This window comes from Apodemus sylvaticus, chromosome 1 (genome assembly GCF_947179515.1).
Source record: "Apodemus sylvaticus chromosome 1, mApoSyl1.1, whole genome shotgun sequence".
Lineage (NCBI taxonomy): Eukaryota > Metazoa > Chordata > Mammalia > Rodentia > Muridae > Apodemus > Apodemus sylvaticus.
Window position 1 is genome coordinate 67,072,139 of NC_067472.1, and position 23,222 is coordinate 67,095,360.

The 23,222-nt window shown below is 43.7% G+C and overlaps 1 protein-coding gene across 1 annotated transcript in view; it reads left to right on the forward strand.

Annotated features, from left to right (window-relative positions):
• The first annotated feature begins 2,860 nt into the window (after window positions 1–2,860).
• The window catches only part of Tcerg1l (transcription elongation regulator 1 like), a 181,838-nt gene continuing 161,476 nt past the window's right edge, over window positions 2,861–23,222 (forward strand). The window contains exons 1-3 of the mRNA XM_052174404.1: window positions 2,861–3,190; window positions 5,519–5,665; window positions 6,363–6,543. Of these exons, the coding sequence (XP_052030364.1) occupies window positions 2,861–3,190; window positions 5,519–5,665; window positions 6,363–6,543 (658 nt within the window). The remainder of the gene's footprint in view (window positions 3,191–5,518; window positions 5,666–6,362; window positions 6,544–23,222) is intronic.

Consider the following 23,222-nt stretch of genomic DNA (forward strand, 5'->3'; position numbering starts at 1 on the left):
ACTCATTAGTATCTGAGGATAATTAGCCCGTTTTCCTCCTTCTGTGGATGGTCTGCTTACACAGTGTTCAGTATCACCTTCACTGGAATTATTTGTTGCTTTTGTCTAAATATAAAGGACATATTTTGGCTGTCAGGATGGTTGGACATAAATCCTCTATAAGGCAAACCTCCCACTGACTTTCGTAGGGAGATGGATAGCACACATGCATTTAATGAGGTGCCACGTTCTGTCCCAGGTAGGCAAATCCCCCTAAAGTGCTGACCAGTAAGCAGACACAACCACTGTACCCCCATATCTCCTAAGTGGGCAGCTTAAGATGAAAGAGGGCTGGTCCGCTGGTTTCCCGACCTTCAGCTAATGCTGCCTGCCTTGACGGTAGTATCTGCCTGTACCACCTTTTTAGGTAACCTATCTCTTTGACCCTCAAGCCATCCTCATGACACACAAGTCACCTTCACAGGAACGACCATGGAGAATCCTTTTAAATAACCAGGAATCCAGGGTGCCCAAGAGGAGAACTCACAGCCTCCAGGGTATAAAGTTGTTCCTGGATTATATGGGGGCTGAGGCAAAGGCTGGGGAGCGGATGGAACGAGAGCCCGAAGGAGGATTTAAACTCTCTTGAGCCTCCTCATAGCAATTAACTAGTGGGAGCTATTTTTTTCTATGTTACCCAGAATCCTGCATAGAGTATGGTGCAGAAAAGTGACTCTAAACATTGACATGATAGTGTTGAGCCTGTGACAGTTGACAGCAAAAGAGGAGTGTGGCCATTTGGAGGCTCCTTGAGCCTTCTCTCTCTTTAGAGTCAGGGACTGCCCAAGGTGTTGAGGCCTTTGAACACTAAACAGCCCATGCAGGAACTCAGCCTTTAGCCAAGTTGACTAGCAGTAGCATTGTGTGAGAAGTGATGTAGAAATCGCCCACGGATGTGAAGCACCCACAGATTTGGGTTGACTCCTTTCCTTCATTCCAGGAGCTAGAGGTGCTGCAGGCATAAAACTTTTCTTTGCTGAGGGTACACACAACCCAAACAAGGCCACTGTGGGGGGGGGTCTTCTGTGCCCCCAGATCACACTGGGAAGGGATGAATGGACCCTTTTCTGCTTCTCTAAGAATACAGCTTTGGGGGAGGGCATTAGTTTACCTAGCAACTGGCACAGCATCCCAGTTTGACTGAGAGCCTAGAGACCAAGATGGCCACATAACATCACTTGTGTACATATACAAGCACACAAGTGCAGCCTCCAGTGAATGATACCAGTGCTCTAATCTGTAAAGCTTTAGGGCTCTACACGGGAAATAATCTTGCCAGTACTTTGGCATCAAAGGAAGGGAGAAACTCTCAAACTGTAAGTGGCTTGGGTGGAGAAAAGTAGCGATGTAAATCAGCATGTTCTGAGATATAAAAGACATCATGACAGGCCAGGAGGAAGGTAGGAAGGTAGGCAAACCAGGAAAGTGAGGAAGCAACCTAGAAACTGATCAGAGCCACGTGGGGGCTTCAATTTCTACCAGGAGGGGTTGCTAAAGGCGTGAGGGGTAATGAGTATGTGCCTGACCTAGGTGTGCCTTTGGATGTAGCTGGGTGGACTGTACTTTCCCCGGGTCAGGCAGTCATCATAGGCAAGCTCCTCCTGCTTGGTACCTGAACTTTGGTGAAGTGCTTTTAAGCAGGGCTTGGTCATAAGGTTGGATGCCTAAGGTTTCAGGTTCCTCAGCACGTGACAGTCTGTTCCCTGCTGTCATCACGAACTGTCCAGAGCTGGACTGGGGCTAGAATCAGCTACCAGTTGATGTCAGAGAATATGATAGAGGATACCTGGCATTGATCCCGTCTACCCAGCGTTCTGTGCAAGCTAGGTCAGCACAGGGGCTGGGACCAGCGCCGCCTGGCGGAAACTGCTTAGGATCAGAGCAGAGCCTGGCTCCTCAGCAGGCTCAGGTTGAGAGGAAGGAAGCTCCGATTGGAACAGCAGAGCAAGAGATTCTTTGACCCTGACACTTCTGCGTGCAGCGGCACAGCAGCTTGTGGCAAGGCACGAAGAAACTCAGTCCTGTGCTGGAAGGGATTGAAGACAAGTTCACCGAGGCCGAGCCCTCTGGACAAGGAGGCCACTTGTGCGTTGCATCAGAGAGGGGGAAGAGGTTGGGAGTCTGTGGGTTAAAGCAGAGGCAAAGGAGGGCGCTGAAGCCAGCAGATATCCGGAAAGGACTTTAGACCCAGTATTAAAAAATTCGGGTTTCATGGCACGATGAACCTCTAGAGACTTGGGAAAATATTTTGTATATTTATCCAAGAGATAAATGGACCCATGCCTAGAAAGGTCCGGGACCCAGCTGGCGTCAATGTCTGCAGTCTAGTATTCCCTCTGGGCCCTGGCCCTAGACTCATTTTAAACCAAGTACATCAAGCCGGCGCCCCCAGCTCCGCGTGTGGCGGGACCTGCCGGGCTCCAGCGCCGCCACCTCGGCTTTAGCTGGCCATTAGAATCGCAAGCGGATTCTGGAGCCCCTGGACCCGCGGTGCGCACCGTCAGCTAGAGCCATTGGCCACTAATAGCAACAACGGAGTGGGCTAGGGATAAAGGTAGAAAAAAACAGCCGACTGGGTTGGGAGCGCCCCTCGGTGCTGTGTTGTGTCCCCGCCTCAGGGGTCCAAGTCTGGGGGGGCGGGGACTGGGGCCCCGCCTGGCCCGGGGGTGGCGCGGGCAGGAGGAGGGGCTCCAGAGCGGGGCAGGGGCGGAGCGAGCGGCCGTGTCTCGCAACCAAGTGAGTTCGCTCCAAAGCCCGCGCCGCCGCCGGCCCGCACCTCGGGCGCCCGCCGCCCCCGCCGCCGCCCGCGCGGGGGTGTAGGATGCTGGCGGGCGCCAGGCACCAGCGGCGGCGGCGGCAGCTACAGCAGCCCCAGCAGCCCCGGTGGCCGCAGCCTCTCCCGTGGCCGATGAATGCAGACCCACCGCCACCGCCCTGGGTTTGGATGGTTCCCGGTACCGCCGGGCTGCTCCGGCTTGGCACCGGGGTCGCGCCCCCGCCAGTGCTGTTGGCTTCGGCGCAGCCTGCCTCTGCCTCGCTGCTCCCGCGGCTTTCCGGCTGGCCAGCCCCGGGAGAGCCCCTGCTACCCCTGCTGCCGCTGTCCTCTGCGCCAGACCACGCCGTGCACCATTATCCCCTGCTCCACGGACAGGTAACGGCTCCGGCCCCGATCCCACCCAGGCTCAGTATTGCAGGTTCCCTCCTGTCCTGGGGCTGCCCTGACCCCCGGGTTGGCGTCTCTCCCTCCCTGGGTGGGTCTGGGTTCCCCACATCATCAGGACGCGGCCGAGCAGTCATACATTGGCAAGAAAGTTCATGCTTCGACGTCCGGTTTTGCGTTAGCAGTTTTTTGCGTTATCACCCCTGCTCCCCGGCTCTCTTTAGAGCGCTTTAGACCCAGCAGCCCTGGCTGAAGCCAAACAGCCTAGACCCAACTTTCCCCGGCGCCGGGCGCTGTCCAAATCGCGGTCCTGAAGTCGCCGCCGTTGAGCTGAGCGCTGCAGCCAACAACCGTGGCTGCCATCGCCTCGAAGTTAATACTTTTACAGTCTCCACCAGACTTGAAAGCAAGCTGCAGATCAATAGCTATTTCTGATTCTGATCTGGTCCCCCTACTCCTTCACATAGATTCAGGGCAGTGCTTAAGAGAATTCCAGCCACGGAGGGAGCCTGGAAATCCTGCCATGACAGCGTCTTGGGGGGGTGGGGGGTGGGGGGGAATTCCTCTCCTGCCCTCTGAATTCCCTTAAGCCAGATCTCACTTTAGAAGAGTTTGGCATTCAGAGGCTGGAAGAGCAAAGAAAAGTGACTGCACCTTTGATTGATGGTGCCGTGGTGCAACCTTTCCTGACTTCGGCCAAATTCGTTGTTCACTATCTGTGCAAATGAGTTTGAATCCAGGAATAGCATATATTTCACTCGGAGACTGATATCATTAGCACATTCAAACGAGCATTCTGTTACAGTATACCTTTTCATTATTTTAGCCGGGTACCATCTTGTGAGTTTTTCTAGAAGACGTCATGAAACTCTCTCTAAGCTATTCCTTAGACTTAACGATACAGATACGTGCTGTACTGGGCATCCTAACTCGATGTGTGATACACATAGTATTCAGCTTTATTGGGTAAGCTGTGCTAGCTTTTGCCATGTTTAGGAGGGCTGCCATTTCAGAGTGTTACCACTAGAGGTACATAATGTCAAGAAATGCCCCCCCCCCCAAAAAAAAACCCTGCATTTCTCCCCTGCATAAATAAATTTTTTAAAAATCCAGAAAAAAAATCTTAGCATTAGTCTTTTGAATATTTTCCTCTATTCACTATCCAAATAAGGATAGGAAGAATCAGAAAGTTATTTCTTACATATAACAAACAAACAAAACATGCGACTTTAAAACAGTAGCCACTGAGCGTTTCCCCGCTTCAGCATTACTGACTGGGGTGAGGCCTGGGTGGTTTTAGTGGGTGACCCATACTCAGCTGTCTGTCCCTTGCTGTGCTGGCTGTCCTATTTTCTGCACTGAGATCTTCAGCCAAGTGGTCCTTACATTTTCTTTGCTTTAGAATCTGTTTGTTTTAATGAACCTTGAGAAAGTTACAATCTTAACACTTTAAAATAGTTTCAAAGTGATAAATGAAATAATGCAAGGTGATATACCAAAGGGCACAGCTCTGTGCTCGCTCTATGACTAGAGGCTGGGAATTCAGAAGAAATGGCCCCGAAGCCAGCCTTTGCCCTACCCATCATGGCTTCCCATCAGCCCAAGCCAGAAACTCCTTATTTTTTCTTTTTCATCTCCCCCCTCTCTCTTTTCTCCTCCCTTCCTATCTTTCTTTCTTTCTTTCTTTCTTTCTTTCTTTCTTTCTTTCTTTCTTTCTTTCTTTCTTTCTTTCTTTCTTTCTCTCTCTCTCTCTCTCTCTCTCTCTCTCTCTCTCTCTTTCTTTCTTTCTTTCTTTCTTTCTTTCTTTCTTCTCCTCCTTCCTTCCTTTCTTCCTTTGTTAAGTTAGTCCTTTGACAAGTCCTGAATGTACTGAAGCCTTTCTGGCTTCTCCACCCCCCCCACACCCTCTCCCACCTTTTCTGTTGTATCAACCACTCCCTCCCCACCAATCCCTTTCCAGGACTCCTGACCAGAGGGCTTGCCCCCTGACCTACTTAGCTCACCTAGCTATCTGTGCAACCAGGAGCTGTGGAAGAACCTTTGTTGTTTCTCATGCTCTTATTTTGGAAGTTCTTTCCCAATTATCAAAGAAACTGAAATAATAGTTTTTATGAGGATCTAGATATAAAAATTTTACAACTTTCTTTGTAATTTATAAATGGTTATGGTATTTCATGATTGGAAATGAGATAATTTTCTCATCAAATTTCTACACTTTAAATTCCTTTTTCATAGAAGTAATTCCAGCATCTTTTGGTACAAAACATGCTGATGTTTCTTTCTTTCTTTCTCTCCCTCTTTTAAAATTTTGCATCCTAGTGGCTGTTTGGTGGTCATTCTCCATCCATAGGACTGGCCCCCTCCTCTGCTGTGGAGTTGGTGCCCCTTTTTCCACATGTCTGGCCTTCTACTCTGTCACCGCCTGTTTCAAAAAGCTGGATAGATAAGAGGATGCCTAATTACAAGGTAAAAGTGCAAGCAATTTAATTGGATAAGTGGATTTTTAATTGATAAGTTGCTGGGTATCACCCTGTTAACAGAAAACATTATGCATTTTCTAATTGTAATAGATTAGCTATTTGAGTACAAAGAGGGCTCATTTCAGGTCCAGACTGACCTGTTCAAAGACATCTGCAGATAGGGATAATCTTGATATAACTTGAATGAGTGGGTTGTGTTCTGTTGATAAAAGCATTAAATCTCTGAATCAGATTTGTTTTTCTGCCTTAAAATGTATAACCAAACCCCACTCTTAAACATTATACAATGCAACTTTTACATTTTGGGAAAGCATTTTTCTCATGATTCTCACTTTGTTTGGTTTTCTTTCTTCTTCCTGATGGTTATGAATTCAAATTTCCTGAATATTGTTTACTTACTTGCCTATGAAAGATGGAGTAACACCTTAATTTGTTCTACCACACAAAATGGTGGTCTCGTTGTGTGATTCTTCAGTGTGTCACCTGGCTGTTGGGCTGAACTGGCTAGGCTGACAGTTAAAGATTAGCCCAGTCTCAGCTAGAACAACCCTTTTCTAGATCCACTCTTCTACGACATGCCCAGTAGTATAACACCCACCATTTGACCGGCGAGCAATAGTATACACCTGTACTTTCCGCCAAGTGCTTTGCTTTAAATGTTTGCTTGCCTTTGTTTTGGACAGATCTTTTTTAATAATTCCTTTGCTCTGGACTCAACATGGATATACCCTGAGGAATCAGGACTCTTCCACAGTCATGAAAAAACTCATTTTCTGGCAAACCAAGTAACTCCATCTCTGTCCAGGCTCACTCCTGCCTCCAGGCCTCTCCCCACTGTGGTATTAGCAGCTCAACCAATACCAGGTCAGTGCCTAAATAACAATGATAATATGACTTCTGTGCCTGTCTGTGTTAATCATACGTCAGCTTGAAAAAGAAGTGTCACTTTCGTGACACAATTCTCTTAGCAAATTCTCTTATGATGGATGCATCGCACAGTGTGAATCTCGTTTAAAGGTTGAATCCGGTCACCCAGCTGCTCCCGTTCTTCAGCTCTAGGGTCAGTTTTGAAGATTAGGAGGTAACTGAGGGATGTGTGCAGGATAATAGATAATATTGGCTATGTTCTGCTTTCATGACTGGACTATGTTTTCTGCTACTGTGAACAAGGACACTAGACGAGCAATCATCATTAACCGTGCTGATTGTCTGGAGTGCTACATACAAGGATGCTTGCGGGTCTGCAGGGGACGGGTACATGCATAGATTCTGTACATTTTGCATTGTCAAGGCGGGTGACAGTGGTGACGTAGGAAACACTCAGAAGACAAGCTTTGTTCTATCTTTGGAATCAAGTGACCCGACAGAACATTTGTCCTGTAACATAGCCTCTCTAGCCCCCCACCACAAAACAATCACTGGGTGAAATATTACATAATAAACCTGTATTGTAACAGGAGAATAAAATCATCTTATGAATTTTTAAATTGATTTTTTTAAAATCACCTTAACATACGATCATATTACAAAAGCAAATGTTGCCGGTGCCAAAATTGTCTTACAGCCCCTTCCATTATGGAATATTTTATGACTGCAGAATTACATTATCTTCCTGTAATTTCCTACCTACCAAGCTTATCTCAATATGTGTCTCTAAAATTTAGTAATAAGAAGCTGTTCCTGTGGATACCAGCACCAGGGTGGGGGATGCATTTACTTCCTTCTCTGTTTGGCTGCATATTTATTCCAATTTGCAAAGACCCTTGCTTAGTAATAACTCAGGAAGAACAAGGCAGCAGGTCCCGCAGGCCTTGTGATTCTTGACTGGAAAGTGCCTTCGTTCCTTGTTATTATACATTGCTGGTTGATTGAGATCTGACCGAACAACAGGTATACACGTGTTTGTGACGTCATAACATGATGTTCATGTTTTCTATTTGCATTATTAGTTGTGAAAGATAGCTTGATGACACATGTCATATTAAATGAGTGTGCTGTGACTTTCAATGACTCTTGGAAGAATGATACTTCTCAATGCATGAGTAAAGTCGCCCAGTCAATCTGTAGAGTTCCTTCTTTCCACTCGTAGCAGCAGACCATATAGACATTACTCAGAATGCCTCAGTCTTCCCAGGAAGCACTGAGAAACCGATAACTTCTCAGATTGCTTGCTTACTATGATGCGGCACATATCTTACATCCTATTCAATAAGCATTTATTAATTTCACTTTCTGATTTGGGGAATAGTAGCCCTTAAAGGATGACATAATATTTATTACAAATGTAATGTTATAGTAATCTTTCACTCCAATCTTACCCACAATTAGTCAAATCTTTGTTTTTAATCTTCCCAGGATTTTCTCTTTTATTTTTGGAATCCCACACTTGAGGCCTGACTTATCTTGAGGAAAACATTGACCTGTCTCCCAAAGTGACTCACAATCAGATATGTCTGTTTGAGATGGGAATTTCTACATTGCACCACTAAATTTGACTTTTTGATAAGTTTCAGAATTCTCAGAAAATTTTTACCTTTGAAAAGAATAAATTGAATGCCTGAGAACAAATATGTAAGAAGTTATTTACATTTTATCAATTGTCTAGCAAAGCACTCGCTTCCCTAACCAAGCAAGAAAAGGTAAAAGACAGCGTTAATTCCCAAATCAGTTGAAATTTAAAATATATCACTTCAGTTTTACCATGAAAGCTAAAAACTATACCTTTATTAAAGCATATATATGTAAATTATATTTTGTACCTTATAAGTGGATAATTTTGCATATTGTATTTAATGAACATTGCAATTTATATTATACAAGTATACATGATTATGGCCATGTACATTTTATATAAGCACATAATATAAAGTATATTATTATAATAAATATAGTATATGATTGACATATCATATTGACCAACTTTGTTATACATGTTTTCTATTCAGAATTCAGTGGCCTTAGAATCAGATATATTTTATTGATTTCTTTCAAATTAGTCAAAGAAACATAATTAGAATTTTCAGAGAACAGGAGATGTGAGTCTTAAGCTCTCATTTTAAACAGTGTTGCTAAACTAAGACTTTACTTTTCTTGGTAGTGGTTTTTATGTAATATTATTCTCTAAATGCTGTTCATTCATGCATTGACACTTGAGGGACAGTGGAAGGTTACATGCCAGGGACTCAAGTGATGCATGCCTAGCATGCAGTTTGAGTAACTGTGCTGTTGGCTGCCTTGCTAGCGGTCACTGTGGATGGAAAGCTGGGGCTTAGATTAATGTCACATCTCCCTCACTTATGCTGGTTAGGAGTTAACTATCATTTCAGAGGTTCAGTTCATATGAGCTCAACTTGACTGAGCTTGGAAAACTATCTGAACTTTGACTTACTACAGAGGATTTCACTTTTTAGACAAACCGTGTTCATGCATGATTGCTGTTCTACTCTGAGCTAGAAGCTGCCTCGGCCGCCTCAAATGGGGCAAGTTATGATTGATGTTGGTAAGAGGGGGCCGGGTAGCCATGGGAGCTCGGCTGTGCAGTCTGTTGGGGGAATGGAAAACAGTAGGGCAAAATCATGTGATATAGTTGGAAATGATTGGGCTCCTTGAGGGAAGCCTAGGGTGTTCCTTCAGGGCAGGCAGGGCGGATTGCTAAGCCATGCAGAAGATATGACATGCAAGTAACTACAGGCAATTGAGGATGGGCTTAAGGAGTCAGTGGGGAACCTAGATGGGACAGTAGGGACCAGGCTCAGGCCCCCTGTAGCCAGAGACATCCCTGAGAGTTCAGGCTTCATAAATGTCATGAGATTTTGCATTGCCTTCCCACTCTGATGGACCCACATCTCCTCTAGGAAAGCAGGGATTCATCCCGGGAAGCCAAGGAGCATCTGGAGGCCTAGTATCTTCTCCCTGGCCTGTAGATCCAGCATGAGAAGGCAGAGTCACAGCTGTAGAAAGCAGGGGCTGTGATAAGAATTAAGTGGAAATTGTCCCTAATGATGGTGTTAATGGGCTGAACTGAGAAGTAATCCACGCCTCCTTCATTCCCAGCCCTCAGCAGCTGATTCAGCATAGGAAGCAGGCAGGCAAGGAAGTGTTCGGGGCCAGGACAGTCCTCCTGACCAGGCTGCAGGAGGCACTGGCTTCATCTCCCCATCAGTCCTCTTCCTCCATGGAGCAGGAGATTCCCTGGAATGTGGCAGCATGTCAGAACACTATTCAGAAATAAAATAGCTGAGGCTGAAAACATCAGGCAGTGGGAAACGATCATTAGCTCACTCGCCGTCCAGTAGAGACACAAAATAAACAGTGACTTGAGGGAAACTGGAGATTCCAGTAAGAAGCATTTATATAGCAATAGCCACTAGCTTGAGATCAGAAAGCCCGAGTCTACACAAATGCATACCACACAAACTAGTTGTGCCATCCCGACTAGTATGAGTGGCAGATGAGGGAGAAGGTAAAAACCCAGGAGTGCAGCCTAGGAGTGCTCAGAGTCCTTCGATCCACAAGATGCAGAAGAAAGGCTTTGCCCAGGACCTGGCCACCCCACCTTTCAGGTAGGGCAGATTTTAGCATAATTTAACATGCATAAATAAATAAGTAACCACAGAAGATCAGAAAGGGTTGTAATAAAAAACGAGTGGCCGCAGCGGAAGACCATGGGAAGAAATGAGAAAGAGGCACAAGGGCAGTTCTGAAACATCATGATTATAACTACCAAGGAGAAGGCCCAGTTGAAGACAGTCTGCAAACATGCCCTCTGTGCCACGGTGACTCTGGAAAGTAGTCCCTATTCAGAGAAGGCAATGGGCACAGAGCCTGATGCCCCGACCTCCTGCAAACAAAGGGAAAGAACAGGGTTGGAAAGTAGTGTTAAATGGGCTGAGGAAGGGCGTCTCTGCTCCCCAAAGCCTGGTATAGTCATCGCTTTTCTCATTGCTGTGACCCAATACCTGAGAAGAAGCAACCTAGGGGGAGGGAGAGCATGTATTTGGACTCACAGCTTATATATGCTCACACTCCATTATGTATGCCTGAGCCTCTGGAGGTCACTCCACACTCCAGCCACAGTGAAAACACCACTCAGGAGAGCTGAGAAAGAGACATGACTGTTAGCTCAGCCCATCTCACACCGCTAGATCTGCTCGTCATGTCGAGAAGCGTTAAGAGAGAAGGAGAAAAATCGTTAAATAATTATGTCTCACCAGAAAGTCATGCTGTTACCCAGGTGGGGAAGGATTCTTTTGATGCAGCGAGGGACCGGTCCGTATGAAAGCGGACCCCCTGGCACAGCGGCTGCTGTCACTCAGCCCACAGTTTCTGATTTTTTTTCTTTTTGTTTACACTCGGGTTGTTTCAAAGCACAATATCTGCCTTTCAAAATGAAACTTTCTGTACTTTACACTTTATATTTCTCTATAGGATTTTGGCACTTTGATTTCTATTTTCTTGTTATTCTCTGCTTTGCCGTTTCTAGTCTGGTGGCATTTATGTTTTGTTTACTTTTGAGTGTAAAGTGACTAGGAATATGTCATACAGATTCTGGTTTTTCTCCCAGCAATTACCAAATGAGATTTTTAAGAAATCTGACTTGAGCTTATGGGTTTTTTATTTCAAATTATGAGACCACCACTACATTAGAAGGCTTCTGTGAAACATGAGACATTTGGAAATATCCATATTGTATACTTTTATTATTTTCTTTTTTACCTTCCTCTACTAAGAAATGAATCTATAACAAGAACTCAGAATGAGGAAGTCAGGCTTCAGAATATTTGCAAACATCAGCATTTGTGGTTAATAACAGTGGATAGATATGAATGTTTTTTGTAGCTTGGTCACTGGAGTGAGCAAAAAGCTCTAAGCTATACAGAAATGCAAAAGCTCAAAATTTGTTGTCAGAACCCCTGAAACTCACAACTAATCACAAGGTTCCCTAAGACTGAAGCTGGACCAAAGCCCCACCCCTTACGTAGCACAGGATAGGTGCATGGTGTGTCCCCTCTGTGATATAGGCATATACATGGCTGTAAGTAGGGACACAAATGCTGAAAGAGGTGGCCAGGTACCCCAGAACTCAAAGCCCCATGGAAAAGTCACTGTTGAGGGAATTTGAAGCTTATGCAGGCAAAAATGACAACAGGGGCCAAGTCCAGGTCAGTTCCTGAATATACTGAGCCTGCTTCCCATGCTGACAGCCTGACGCAGAAGGAAGCCCCACGCATGGTATTTTCTACTTATAAGGGCTAGCATTTGGGTAAGAACATTACAAGACTTGCAAATTAAAAAAGAAATTCATCTATCAAGAAACAATCAGGAGAACCAGAGACCTGCAGACTGAAACTCTCAGCATAACATTGATTAGCATATTAATCACCTGATGGGGGAACAGGTGTAGGATTTCATCAGATACGTGGAAATAAAGTTAGGGAAATATTAAGAAGACTATGACATCTGAGATGGAAAAGGGCTTTGACAGGCTCACGAGTAGATGCAAAGAGGGAAAGGATGGAGTTAAAGGATAGAATAATAGAAACCCTGGAAACTGCATTTCAGAGAGGATGCAAGTGGTGAAATGGAGCCCGCATCCTCAGAGCTGAGAGATAACATCAGATGGTTAACATATGTGTGATTGAAGTCCTAGAAGAACACATGGCATGAAAAGCATTTGGAGAGATAATGATCAAAGGTGATACAAAAATAAACTCTGTTGTCAAACTGTAGATTCAAGAATCTCAGCCAACCCAACTGGAAAAGAGCAAAGTGAAAAAGAGACAGAAACTGACTGAGCACTCTACAAGTCAGCATCAAACTTGTAAGGAAAAAGACTAAAAGCAGGCCTTGAAGACAGAGAAAAGACACATTACACAGACAAGAACAAAGATAAAAATCTCCGGAGTTTTATTGCCCCGAGGAAGCGATATGTTTGAAGGGCTCCATATCGTTAAAGATCTCTCCATCTACAACTTAAACCAATAAAAACCAAGCAGAACCTGAGGTGAAATACCATCCCAAATAAACTAGAACTGAAAATAATTCATTGTCTGGATATCATCAGCTCAAGAAATTATAAAGAACCTTCTCAGGAACAAATAATGTAGCATCAGAGAGAAGTTTACCTCCCCTAGACAAGAAAGTAGAGAGATGGAGATGATAAAGGTGGTATTGTTCTCTCTCGACTGCTCTGATAATAGCTGCTGGCGTAAAGGAGCAGTGAATGGTGACAGAGCATGCCTGTACAGTTTACAACATTTGCAAAATATAAGACGCATGCTGGCTTCCACAAGGGTCTCAGAGGAGGGACCCGAAGTGTGAAATCAGAACACCTTTGCACTGTCTACTGTATGACACACAGTGATATCTGACAATAAATTCTGTAGACTTAGAGATAGACCTGGTACCGCTATGTACGACAAAATAAGTGTACACATAATCGATTCATAATAAATGGTCAATCCAGTCACCCAGGGATACACAGTGAGACTCTTTCTTAAAAGCCAGCCAGACAGACAGACAGACAGACAGACAGGCAGGCAGACAAGAACAACAAAAACAAAACAAAACCAATAAAACAAGAGCCAAGTGTGGTGATGTACACTTTCAATCCTAGCATTGGAATACAGAGGCAGGCAGGGCTCTGTGAGTTCAAGGCCATTCTGGTCTGTATAGCAAATTCTAGGCTACCCAGGCCTACACAGTGAGACCCTTTCTCAAAATCTAAAACCATCATTCTCTGGGGACCCAAAGAGCACTCTGGCCAGGGACGCAGGTAGCCTAACTCCAGATTTCCACCTCTCTCTCCACTCTTCAAATCCAACCCTCCTGTCTCAGCCCCAGGCTCCAGGTTCCCTCTCTCTCTGCCCCCATCTCCAACACAACACACAGAGCTTCTCCTCCAACCTTCGTGTATTCCCATCCTGTATTCCCAGCCCCCCTCCAACAAGCCTCCTCTGGTAACTCTCCTGCTACGCCTGCCAGAGAAGCAAGTAAATGGATGGAACTAGAAAAAAATCATCCTGAGGGAAGTAACGCAGACCCAGAAAGACAATATGATCAGTGCCTTGCTCAGCCGCCATCAGAGAAACAGCCTTCTGCGGCAGATGGGAACAGAGACAGAGTCCCACAGCCAGACAGTATGCACAAGAGTGAGAGAGCTCGGAACACCCCACCCTAAACAGATGTCTCCATCAAATCCGTCTCCTCAGGGCTCAGGAATCCCTATGGAGAAGGATGGAGAAAGTGTGCAGAGCCAGAGGGGACAGGGAACACCAAGGCAACCAGGTCTTCTAAATCAACATGATCAGATCTCATATGAACTCACAGAGATTGAGGCGACATACACAGGGACTACAGGGGCCTGCGCCAGAAATGGTCCTAGAGCTGAAAGGACAAGTGGACAAATGTCCCACCCTTAATCCAGAAGCTATGTCAATTGATAACCATTTGAAATGAAAATTTAATTTTCTTCAAAGGATTCTCACTGGGGAAACAAACTACTCATAAGGGTGGGCTGTGCGCCCAGCAGTAGATGATCAACAGGAAATAAACTCAACCACATCTTTGGGGCTTCCTTGTCTCATAATGTTGTGTCAGGGCTTTACTTACTTACTTAATTCATTAATTAATTTATTCTCTGTCTCTGTCTCTTTTGTGCTCTCTCTCTCTCTCTCTCTCTCTCTCTCTCTCTCTCTCTCTGTGTGTGTGTGTGTGTGTGTGTTACCTTACAGGTCTTTTGTATGTATATTATGGCTTCTAGTTTTGCATTTTTATGGTATTCTTGAGTGTGTGACCAAGTGTGCCTCTGCATCTGTATTTGATTTTTGTATCTTTTCTTGGTCTCTTTTCCTTCTGTTTGTTTGTAGTATCCTGTTACAATGTGTTAGCTTTTGTTTTATCTTATGTTATTATGTTGTATATCATATTTATTATATTATTTTCCTTTAGAAGCCTGCTTGTTTTCTAATAAGAGACAGAAAGGGGTAGATCTAGATGGGAGGAGAGATAGGGCGGAACTGAAGGAGTAATCAGGATATATTATATGAGAAAAAAATCTATTTTCAATAAAAGGAAAAAAAGGGAAAATCCATATGAACAAATAAAAATGCACCAAGAGAGTCTGCTGCAGCTATCTTAGTGCTTTAAAGCCCCCGCAACAAAACAAATGTGAAAAAAACTATATAATTATTCAACACAAAATCAGGTATAAAAAAAAAAGAAAGAGAAGGATCACACCATAGGAGAACAAGATAGACATACATGAAAGAAACCCTGCACTTGCACATGAACACATGCTGTCTGTCATGGGGTGTCTGTAACTGTCCCTCAGGCCAGAGTGGAGGGCAGAGTCCTGTTGGTTTTCCAAAGCTGAAACCATGTCACCTTCTTACTGTTTTACATAACATGTAAAACAAACTATAAAGTGGATGTTGAAACGTGAAGCTTAATTCCATGTTGACAGGCAGAGGTTTTCAGATTTCTAGCACAAATATGTGAGTGGTGTCTATTGCTTTCAATACAATGCCATGAACTAGGTAAAAGTTAAAGGGAAGGGGTGATACCTGCCTCAGTGTGAGTCCAGAGGACTGGGAAGAGAGGGATAATTAATAGGCAAGAAAGAATTCAGAGATGAAAAGGAGATTGCATAAATAGAAATACCCAGAAAGTGTCTGGAAGGACAGAACAGTTCCAACCAGGAGCATTCACACAGGACGAACATGGACAGAACAGAAATTGGTGCAGGTAGGTTTCAGGTGAGCTGGAGGTTTCAGCAGCATCTCCTGCAACAGCAAAAAGGTCACATGTTTTCACCTTTGGAAAACGACAGGAGTCTGCCCTCCACTCTGGCCAGAGGGACACTTAGAGACACCCCATGATAGACATGTGTTTATGTGCAAGTGCAGGGCCTCTCTCAAGCCCACATTCTAGGCTGCAAAATAACCCTATGGATACTGAGTGGTTAAAATCTATACGAGTTTCCTTCTGGCAAAAAATACCATCAATTTAGAAACTAGTAACAGAACAGAAAAAAAAATCTGAAAAATGTCTAAATACCCTAAAATAGAATAATGAACTCAAGTAACACATGGGTCACAGAGGTAAAGGGAGTCAGAAAATATTTTGATTTAAATGAAAATGAAAATCATTATAAGAAATCTTGTGGGGGCACAGCCAAAGCAGGACACAGACAGAAATTTATAACATGAAAAATCTCTGTATTGGAAAGGAAAATTTAAATCAATGTCCACCCTTAAGCAACTAGAAAAGAGAGAGCTTCCTCGCCAAAACAAGAAAAACAAAAAAACAAAAAAACAAAACAACAAAAAAAAAAAAACCCTGGGGAAAAAATGATGACTCAGTTTTGTTTTCTGTTGCTATGATAAAATAAAATTCTCCAACTTAGGGGAGAAAGAGCTCCCAATTGCTGGTTGTGGTTATTCAGAGGAGGGAAGGCACAGTGTCAGCATGAGAGAACCAGTCACATCACAGCCATAGTTAAGAGCAAAGAACAATGAATTAATGCAAGCAACTCACTTTCTCTGGCTTAATCAAGTTCAGGATGCCCAGCCTAGGGAATGGCACCACCCACTGTAGGTGACTCTTCATAGCTCAACTATCATAACCATGACACCCCCCCCCCAGGTATTGTCTACAGACCAACCTGTCCTAGACAGTCCCTCATTGAGACTTCCTTTCTAATCTGATTTTAGATTGTGTGAAGTTGACCATTAAAATTAACACAGAATATAAGAAGAGATGTCAAAGAATTTAAAAAGAGTAATGTTCAGAAAATTAATGAAAGAAAAGCTGAAGTTTTAGAGAGATAAGTACAGCTGGTCATCTCCTGGGTGGATCTGAGGTAAAAAAGGAAGCCAATGGTGATGAGCAATATCAAGAACAAAACCAGTTATCACTCAAGGCTCTGTACAAAACGCAGTAAGAAAATGTGAGTCACCACCTCATGGAGTGTGCTCCAAGCTTTAACAAAACAGACGGACTCATTGTACAGAACGAGCTGAGTCAAAGAGGCAACAGAATGTGAATAGAACTGAGCGCATCTGAGCAGCAGATCCATTTAGAAGCCTTTCGGTGTAGGGCAATGTTCGCCCAACAGGAAAAACCTCCAAGATCAGAGAAGTTCTCCGTGAGTTTCATCAGCTGTTTCCGGAAGATGTGCTAGACACATTTACGTAAACTTGTTCAGACAAGAGGATAGAGAAAAAATGTCTCCCCAACTTCTTTCCCTGAGAGCGGCCCTCTTCTCTTACAAAAGTCACATGGATATTGCAGGAAGGTTGCTAACTGAGGTGCTTTACCAGCACAGATTTCAAAATGTCCAAGGGAAGGTACTGTGTCCAGCAGTGTGTATGGATGGCAATGCCTTGTGACTAAGTTGCTGCTTTCTGGGAATGAAATGCTAGTCCAACATTAGGAGACCAAGAAATATTATTTATCAAAAATGAAAGAAGAAAAGTAGTAAGATCATTTCAGTAGATTTAGAAAATGCGTTAAGTGGGCGTGGTGGGGCATGCCTGTAATCTGAGCACCGAGGCTGAAGCAGAAGTATCTCAAGTTTGGGGAACAAAGTTAAATAGTATCTGAGTATAAAACAAAACAATAAAAATCATTTTCCAACTCAACATCTATTCAGATGAACCAAAAGATAAATAACTAAAACATGTGCAAGCAATGAGATTAAAGTGTACCTCCTTGAATGAACAAAAGATAGCCTGAGAAGGCCACAGGTAGTGCTACATTTAGCAGCTATAATGGCAGTCTCCGCCAAGTGAAGAACTAGGCAGGGACTTGTGCTTGTGTCATTCCATGGGAAATTGTTCTGGAAGCTGCAGGTTGTGCAAGCAGACAACTAGGAAACAGGAGGGAAGGCACTGAGGAAGAGGGCTACAGACCATGCTCAGAGCCATCTCTACTTGAATGCAGACAGGGCATTGCCAGTGTAGACCACCGAAAAAAGTCAACCAAATTCTCCCAGTACAGAGTTTCTCCAGGTTTCTCAGGATTGCGGGCACAAGGTCAATTTACAAATTCAGCTGAGTCCCTGTGTTACCATGAACAGCTAGAAAGGAAACTAAAACACAGCTCAGATAAATAATTTACAGCCTGGAAGTTAATGACAAGCACTAAAGAAATGCCCAGCAACCTTGAAAACAACAAGGGGGGGGGGATGAATGGGACAAGTGAGGATTATAGAAACAAACTTTTTGTAAAAATAACCAAATCTGAAATGCACATGGAGTAAGTTGCAAGCCTTTCTTTCTTGGAGATGGATTGGAAGGTGAAATGGAAAGTCTCAGAGAGGGCTGCACAGATACAGTACAGACTGGTTTCCAGATACACGGACAGGGTGTTAGAGGAAGTAAGATGTAAGGAAATAATTATAAAAAAGCCAACGACAAAAAGAAAGGCAGATATTCATAGCTTAAACGATCATAAATAAATAAGGTTGATTAAAAATGTTTTCCTCAACCCTGTGGACATGAAACAAATTACAAGATAAAGAGATACATTTACTTTCTGTCATGTGTTGAACTCTTCATTGGGACCCAGAAGCTATTTAGCTTGAACCAATTATGGGGCAGCTTCTTGGGTCCCTGAAGGCTTCCAGACTTCTCTAATTGGGCCTGTGCTTGGTAACCACATGTTGGTTCTTTCCCTTGCTGTGAGTCCCTTCTACACCTGACATATGTGTTACTTCCTATGATGTGTATTTTGGAACATCAGAAATGCTGAAATTACAATATTTATCATGAAAGTGGTTGCCAATTTTTGCAAAATAAAAAAAAATAGAAACTTTAATTATGCAGATAAATCTCAATTATCTAGATAAGTTGTAAACATCTGAAACACGGAAGGTATCAATTTGAGTGTTGCTAACATCTGCTGGGATCAAGAGGAGCATGTTTCACAATCCTGGAGCTGTGTAATGGCCAGTCAGGCTTTGACTATGGCAGCAAGCCCATTGGCTTACTGAAGAAAAAAATATACTCATGTCAGTAAACTACATGAAGATGCATTGTGGGATGTGGACAAAGGCAACAGCCATCTGTAACAATCTGAAATCTGGAGCATGATGTGGGGCCAGATACACAGCACTGAGTTAAGAGCTTCACCTTCGGTGGTGGCCAAAGCTCCCAGACCATCGGAGTCATTGCTCTGCTGGCCACTGTCTCCTGGAAGCCCTAGCCAAGAAATGTAACAACATAGAAGACCACCTAGGGATCTCAGAAATCTCATCAAGGTCAGCATCAAAACTCTCTGAATTAATTAAAAAGACAGCTCAGCAACATTGATTGACTAGAGATATATTTCAACAGCTTTGTAGACATGGCCGTGGCAGACAGAGGACCATAGTTTTCTGCGACGATCTTAGAGAGCTAACAGCGTGTACATCTTGAGAGAGTTGCAGGAGGTTTATTGTCTGCTTCTCAGAGGCATTTTCTTACTGTGCATTCTGTGAACAAATAACCCTGATGCCACCCCTCCAGTGTAGTATCCGATGAAAATAGAGAATCCATTTAAATAGCATCTAAGAAACCCAGGTCTGGATGACACTTACCTGTGCAAAGATCTTACTTTTTATTTGGATTTACTCTCTCTTCTCAGTGTGAGAAGAACAGGCTCTTTCCATACAAAAAGTTGGAAACTATTAACTTGTGGAAAAAAAGAGAGCATCGTCCACAGTGCCAGTGACTATCCATAAGTAGCACCAGAGTAGAACTATTTCCAGACATGCACTACACAAGAACACTTTGGCAATTAAGTATCATTCCTTTATAGTAACTTTACAGGATAATAGAGAACAGCTGGTAGAAGCCACTGAGATGCTTACATGCAGGGGAAAGATGTTTCTTCCTCTCTTCCTGATCTCCTGTTTCCTTTGTTTACATTTTAATATGTATTTTAATTTATGCTTTGAGAATTTTGCAAATATATGCAATGTGTCTTCATTACATCCACACTTCCACTTCCCTCCTCCAAGTCCTCCAAGAGTCCCCTCACCACAGACCTCTGTCAACATCATGTGCTCCTTTTATTAATTAATTAATTAATTAATCAATTAACCCACCAAGTCTAGTTAGTGCTGCCTACTTCCAATGGATATGAGCCCATCCCATTCAGAACACGGACCTGAAGTAAACTGACTCTCCCTCCCCTTGGTACCCATGGGACTTCATGATCCCTCCCAATTCATACTGGGATTTATATTTTCAGACTTTAAGTTTTTCTTTCATTATCTAGGACTTTGAATGCAATGCTGAAATAGTAATGACATGGGCGCAGGCTTACAGAGTAATAGGATTGACCGCGGTATTTGCACGCCCACTTTGTTTGACTTGTTCCTCCTCTCCACTCCTGCGCCTAGTGAGCCTTTCCGTCCCCAGGTGCCCTCTTCCATGTTCATGGGACATTTATTCTTATCCCTTGCTCTGCTTCTTTCAAGCCTATTTTTTCTCCTTTCAGGGTCCCCTTTTTAGTTTTATGACCTATAGTCACACTTATGAGCACGTATAGGTGTGTGAATGTGAGCATGTGCACACACACACACACACACACAAACACACATACAGAGAGAGAGAGAGGGGGGGAGAGAGAGCACTAGGATCTGTATACAAGAGAATTGCAGTATTATGCAGTTATTATGGTTCTAATGTTTTCTATTATCAAGCCTAATGATAATATCATGGCGTAAATGATAGTAACCTGGGAAAGTCCCTCCCATGTTAATTTTCCAGTTGTCACTCCCTCCCAACCCCCATGATGCAATGCTGACATTTTGGTGCAATTCTCTTTTTCTATTAGGGTAATAAGAATTTTCTTTTTATAACTGGTGTGCTGGTTAGTTATTGTCAAGTAGGAACATAGCAGGGAAGACGGTATCTCCACTGAGGATTGCCGCCATCAGACTGGCCTGTGGACATTTCTATAAGGCAGTTTTTTGATTGATGGTCAATGTAGGCGTGCCCAACCTCCTTGGCCACCTGGGGCTCTGAAAGCTACCAGAGTGAGGCAGTGGGAGCAAGCAGGTGAGCAGGACAGGATTCTCTTTGATCTCTGCTGTAGTTACTGCCTCCAGTTCTTGCTTGAGCTCCTGACTTGGCGTCTGTTAATGGTGGACTGGGACCTGCAAGCCAAATAAGCTTCCCCCTCCCCCAGTTTGTTTTTGGTCAGAGTGGTTATCACAACATCAGAGAGGCTAACTCAACAATTGGCTGTTTGACCTGCATTTTGTAAATGTTAAGTGACATCCATTCCTCAGATGAGCCCACTCTCCTCCTGGTGAATCCTGCGGGCGGGCGGTCCTGGAGTTACTGACTTTCCTTTGTTTAGTGTGTTTGATCTATGGAGTGCATGAATGCGCACTGTGTCTTGTGATCTTCTATTATGTCTGGCGTGAAAGCTCACTGCGAAATGCCAACACTCCACTTGAATTCTTTGGGAGCTTTATATTGCCATATCAGAATACGATATTTGTTAAAATGTAGGGCTTGCCTGTTAAAATAGAAGTCAGTCCTCCCTTCGTGGTAAGATTTTTAGCTATTGATTTAATGCATTTCTTTCCGGTTGACTGTTCCATCTTGCTCCTCACTCTGGGAGGGCTGACAAATGCATAGGGTGTGCACTTCAGAATCCATCCTTGCCCTGAACTCTGGAGGACATCTTCCTGTAGCCGTCTTTCACGGTCTGTATAGAGTACCCTTTCTAACCCCTGTTGACAGTTGTCACACTTTGCATATGCAGTATTGTTTGCTCCTTGGTAGTTTCGAAGTTATTCATTCAAAAAGATTAAGAGTTGCCTAATTTACTGGTTCCTCCAAGAAGCAACTGTCAGATTCTAAGGTATCTTCCCATATATTTTACAGCCTTGTGGACATGTGTGCTTTTCTGTTTGTTTGCTTGTTTGTTTGTGTTTGGGGTGGGGTAAGGGTGGTTAATCCTGGTTTGCTTCTCTTGTTTATGTATTTTCCTGAGCTGCGCTGACACTTACTTGCACATTAGCTCCACGTATTTTCCCACTACTTTCAAGAACATTTTTAAAAAAGATTTATTTTATTTTAAATTGTGTATCTCTGTGAGGGAAAACTTAAAATGTGCTGGTTTTGTTACCGCCCAGTTCTATTGATTTTTAAATTGTAATTTTATATGCTGTGGATTAAAAAAAAGTTGATTTTTATTGCATGTATTGCATGTAGGTTCTCATACCACAGCACACACATGAAGGTTGGAAGATGACCTTACTGACTAGGTTGTCTATACATAGAGGGCAGCCTAGCTTTATGTCAACTTCACACCAGCTTGGATCATCTGTGAAGAGGAGAACTCTGTGGAGAAAACATCTGAATCAGATTGGCCTGTGGGCGAGTCTGAAGAGCATTGGTTTTTTGTTTTTGTTTTTTTTTTGGGGGGGGGGGTTGACTGATGATTGGTGGTGTGGGACATAGATAACTTGGTCAGGGCCACACCCCTGGGCAGGTGGTCCTGGAGTGTATAGGTAAGCAGAAGAGAAGGCATGAGGAGCCAGCCAGGAAGCAATGTTCCTCTGTGGCCTCTTCTTCAATTTCTGCTCCCCTTCATGATGGACTATGAGCTGTAAGATGCAAAAACACTTCCTCTCCAGCAGCTTTTGGTCATGCCGTACAGCAACAGAACCCTAACCAAGAGACATGGTTTCTGGGTATTGAACTCAGGTCCCCAGCTTTCCTGGCAAGCACCTTACCTGCTCAGTCAGTTAGGCCTTCTGTGATTTTTTTAAAGTTCTGTTTAAGCATTGGCCATAGAGCAGTGTGAACAACAAACAGCCTTCCCAGAGAAATTCGCTGGAGCAATTTCCCATTTGTGGAGACTTGTTGATAGACTTTTTGTTCCTATTTCCTCATCATTTTTAAGGTTCCAGTCATGTTCTTGAGCTGTGTAATAAACATTTCTTTAACAACTGTGGCGAGCTTCCTTATGCCAGACTAGCCCTTCTCAGAATGTCTGAGAGAACTTTTTTCTATCGAAGGTACAAAAAAGTTCTTTTTTTTTCTCTAGCTGTCCAAGTATTCCACAAACCACTCACACCTACAATCTCCCTCACCTTGTAGAACCTTTATGTGAATATTTTATCTCCTCCATCTGCTAAAACTTTTGTTTGTACGTTCCTGCCCACCCGACAATTCCTGGAACTTGATGACTTGGAGCAGTAACCCCTGACCTCTTTGTTTTATTTCCTTTGCCCTGGTCCCTTGTAAACTGGACAGCTATGAAAGACTGTAAGTCTGACCCCAGCCAATAGGAGAGATGTACAGTCCCCACCTGCCGTATGCATATATATTTTAAAAACCCAGCACAGCCGCATCCTGGCTTGCTTTCTTGCCCAGTTTGAGTCATGGCACATTGTTTTCTTTTTGAAAAGCAAAAGCCTGGCCAAGCTACCATTGCTTTGTCCATGTGTTTCTCCATGCAACGTGGAGGTCATTCTTGATTTTCAACACCACTTGCGTGGTTGTACATCTTTCAGCATTGGGAGCACGGTAGTTTCA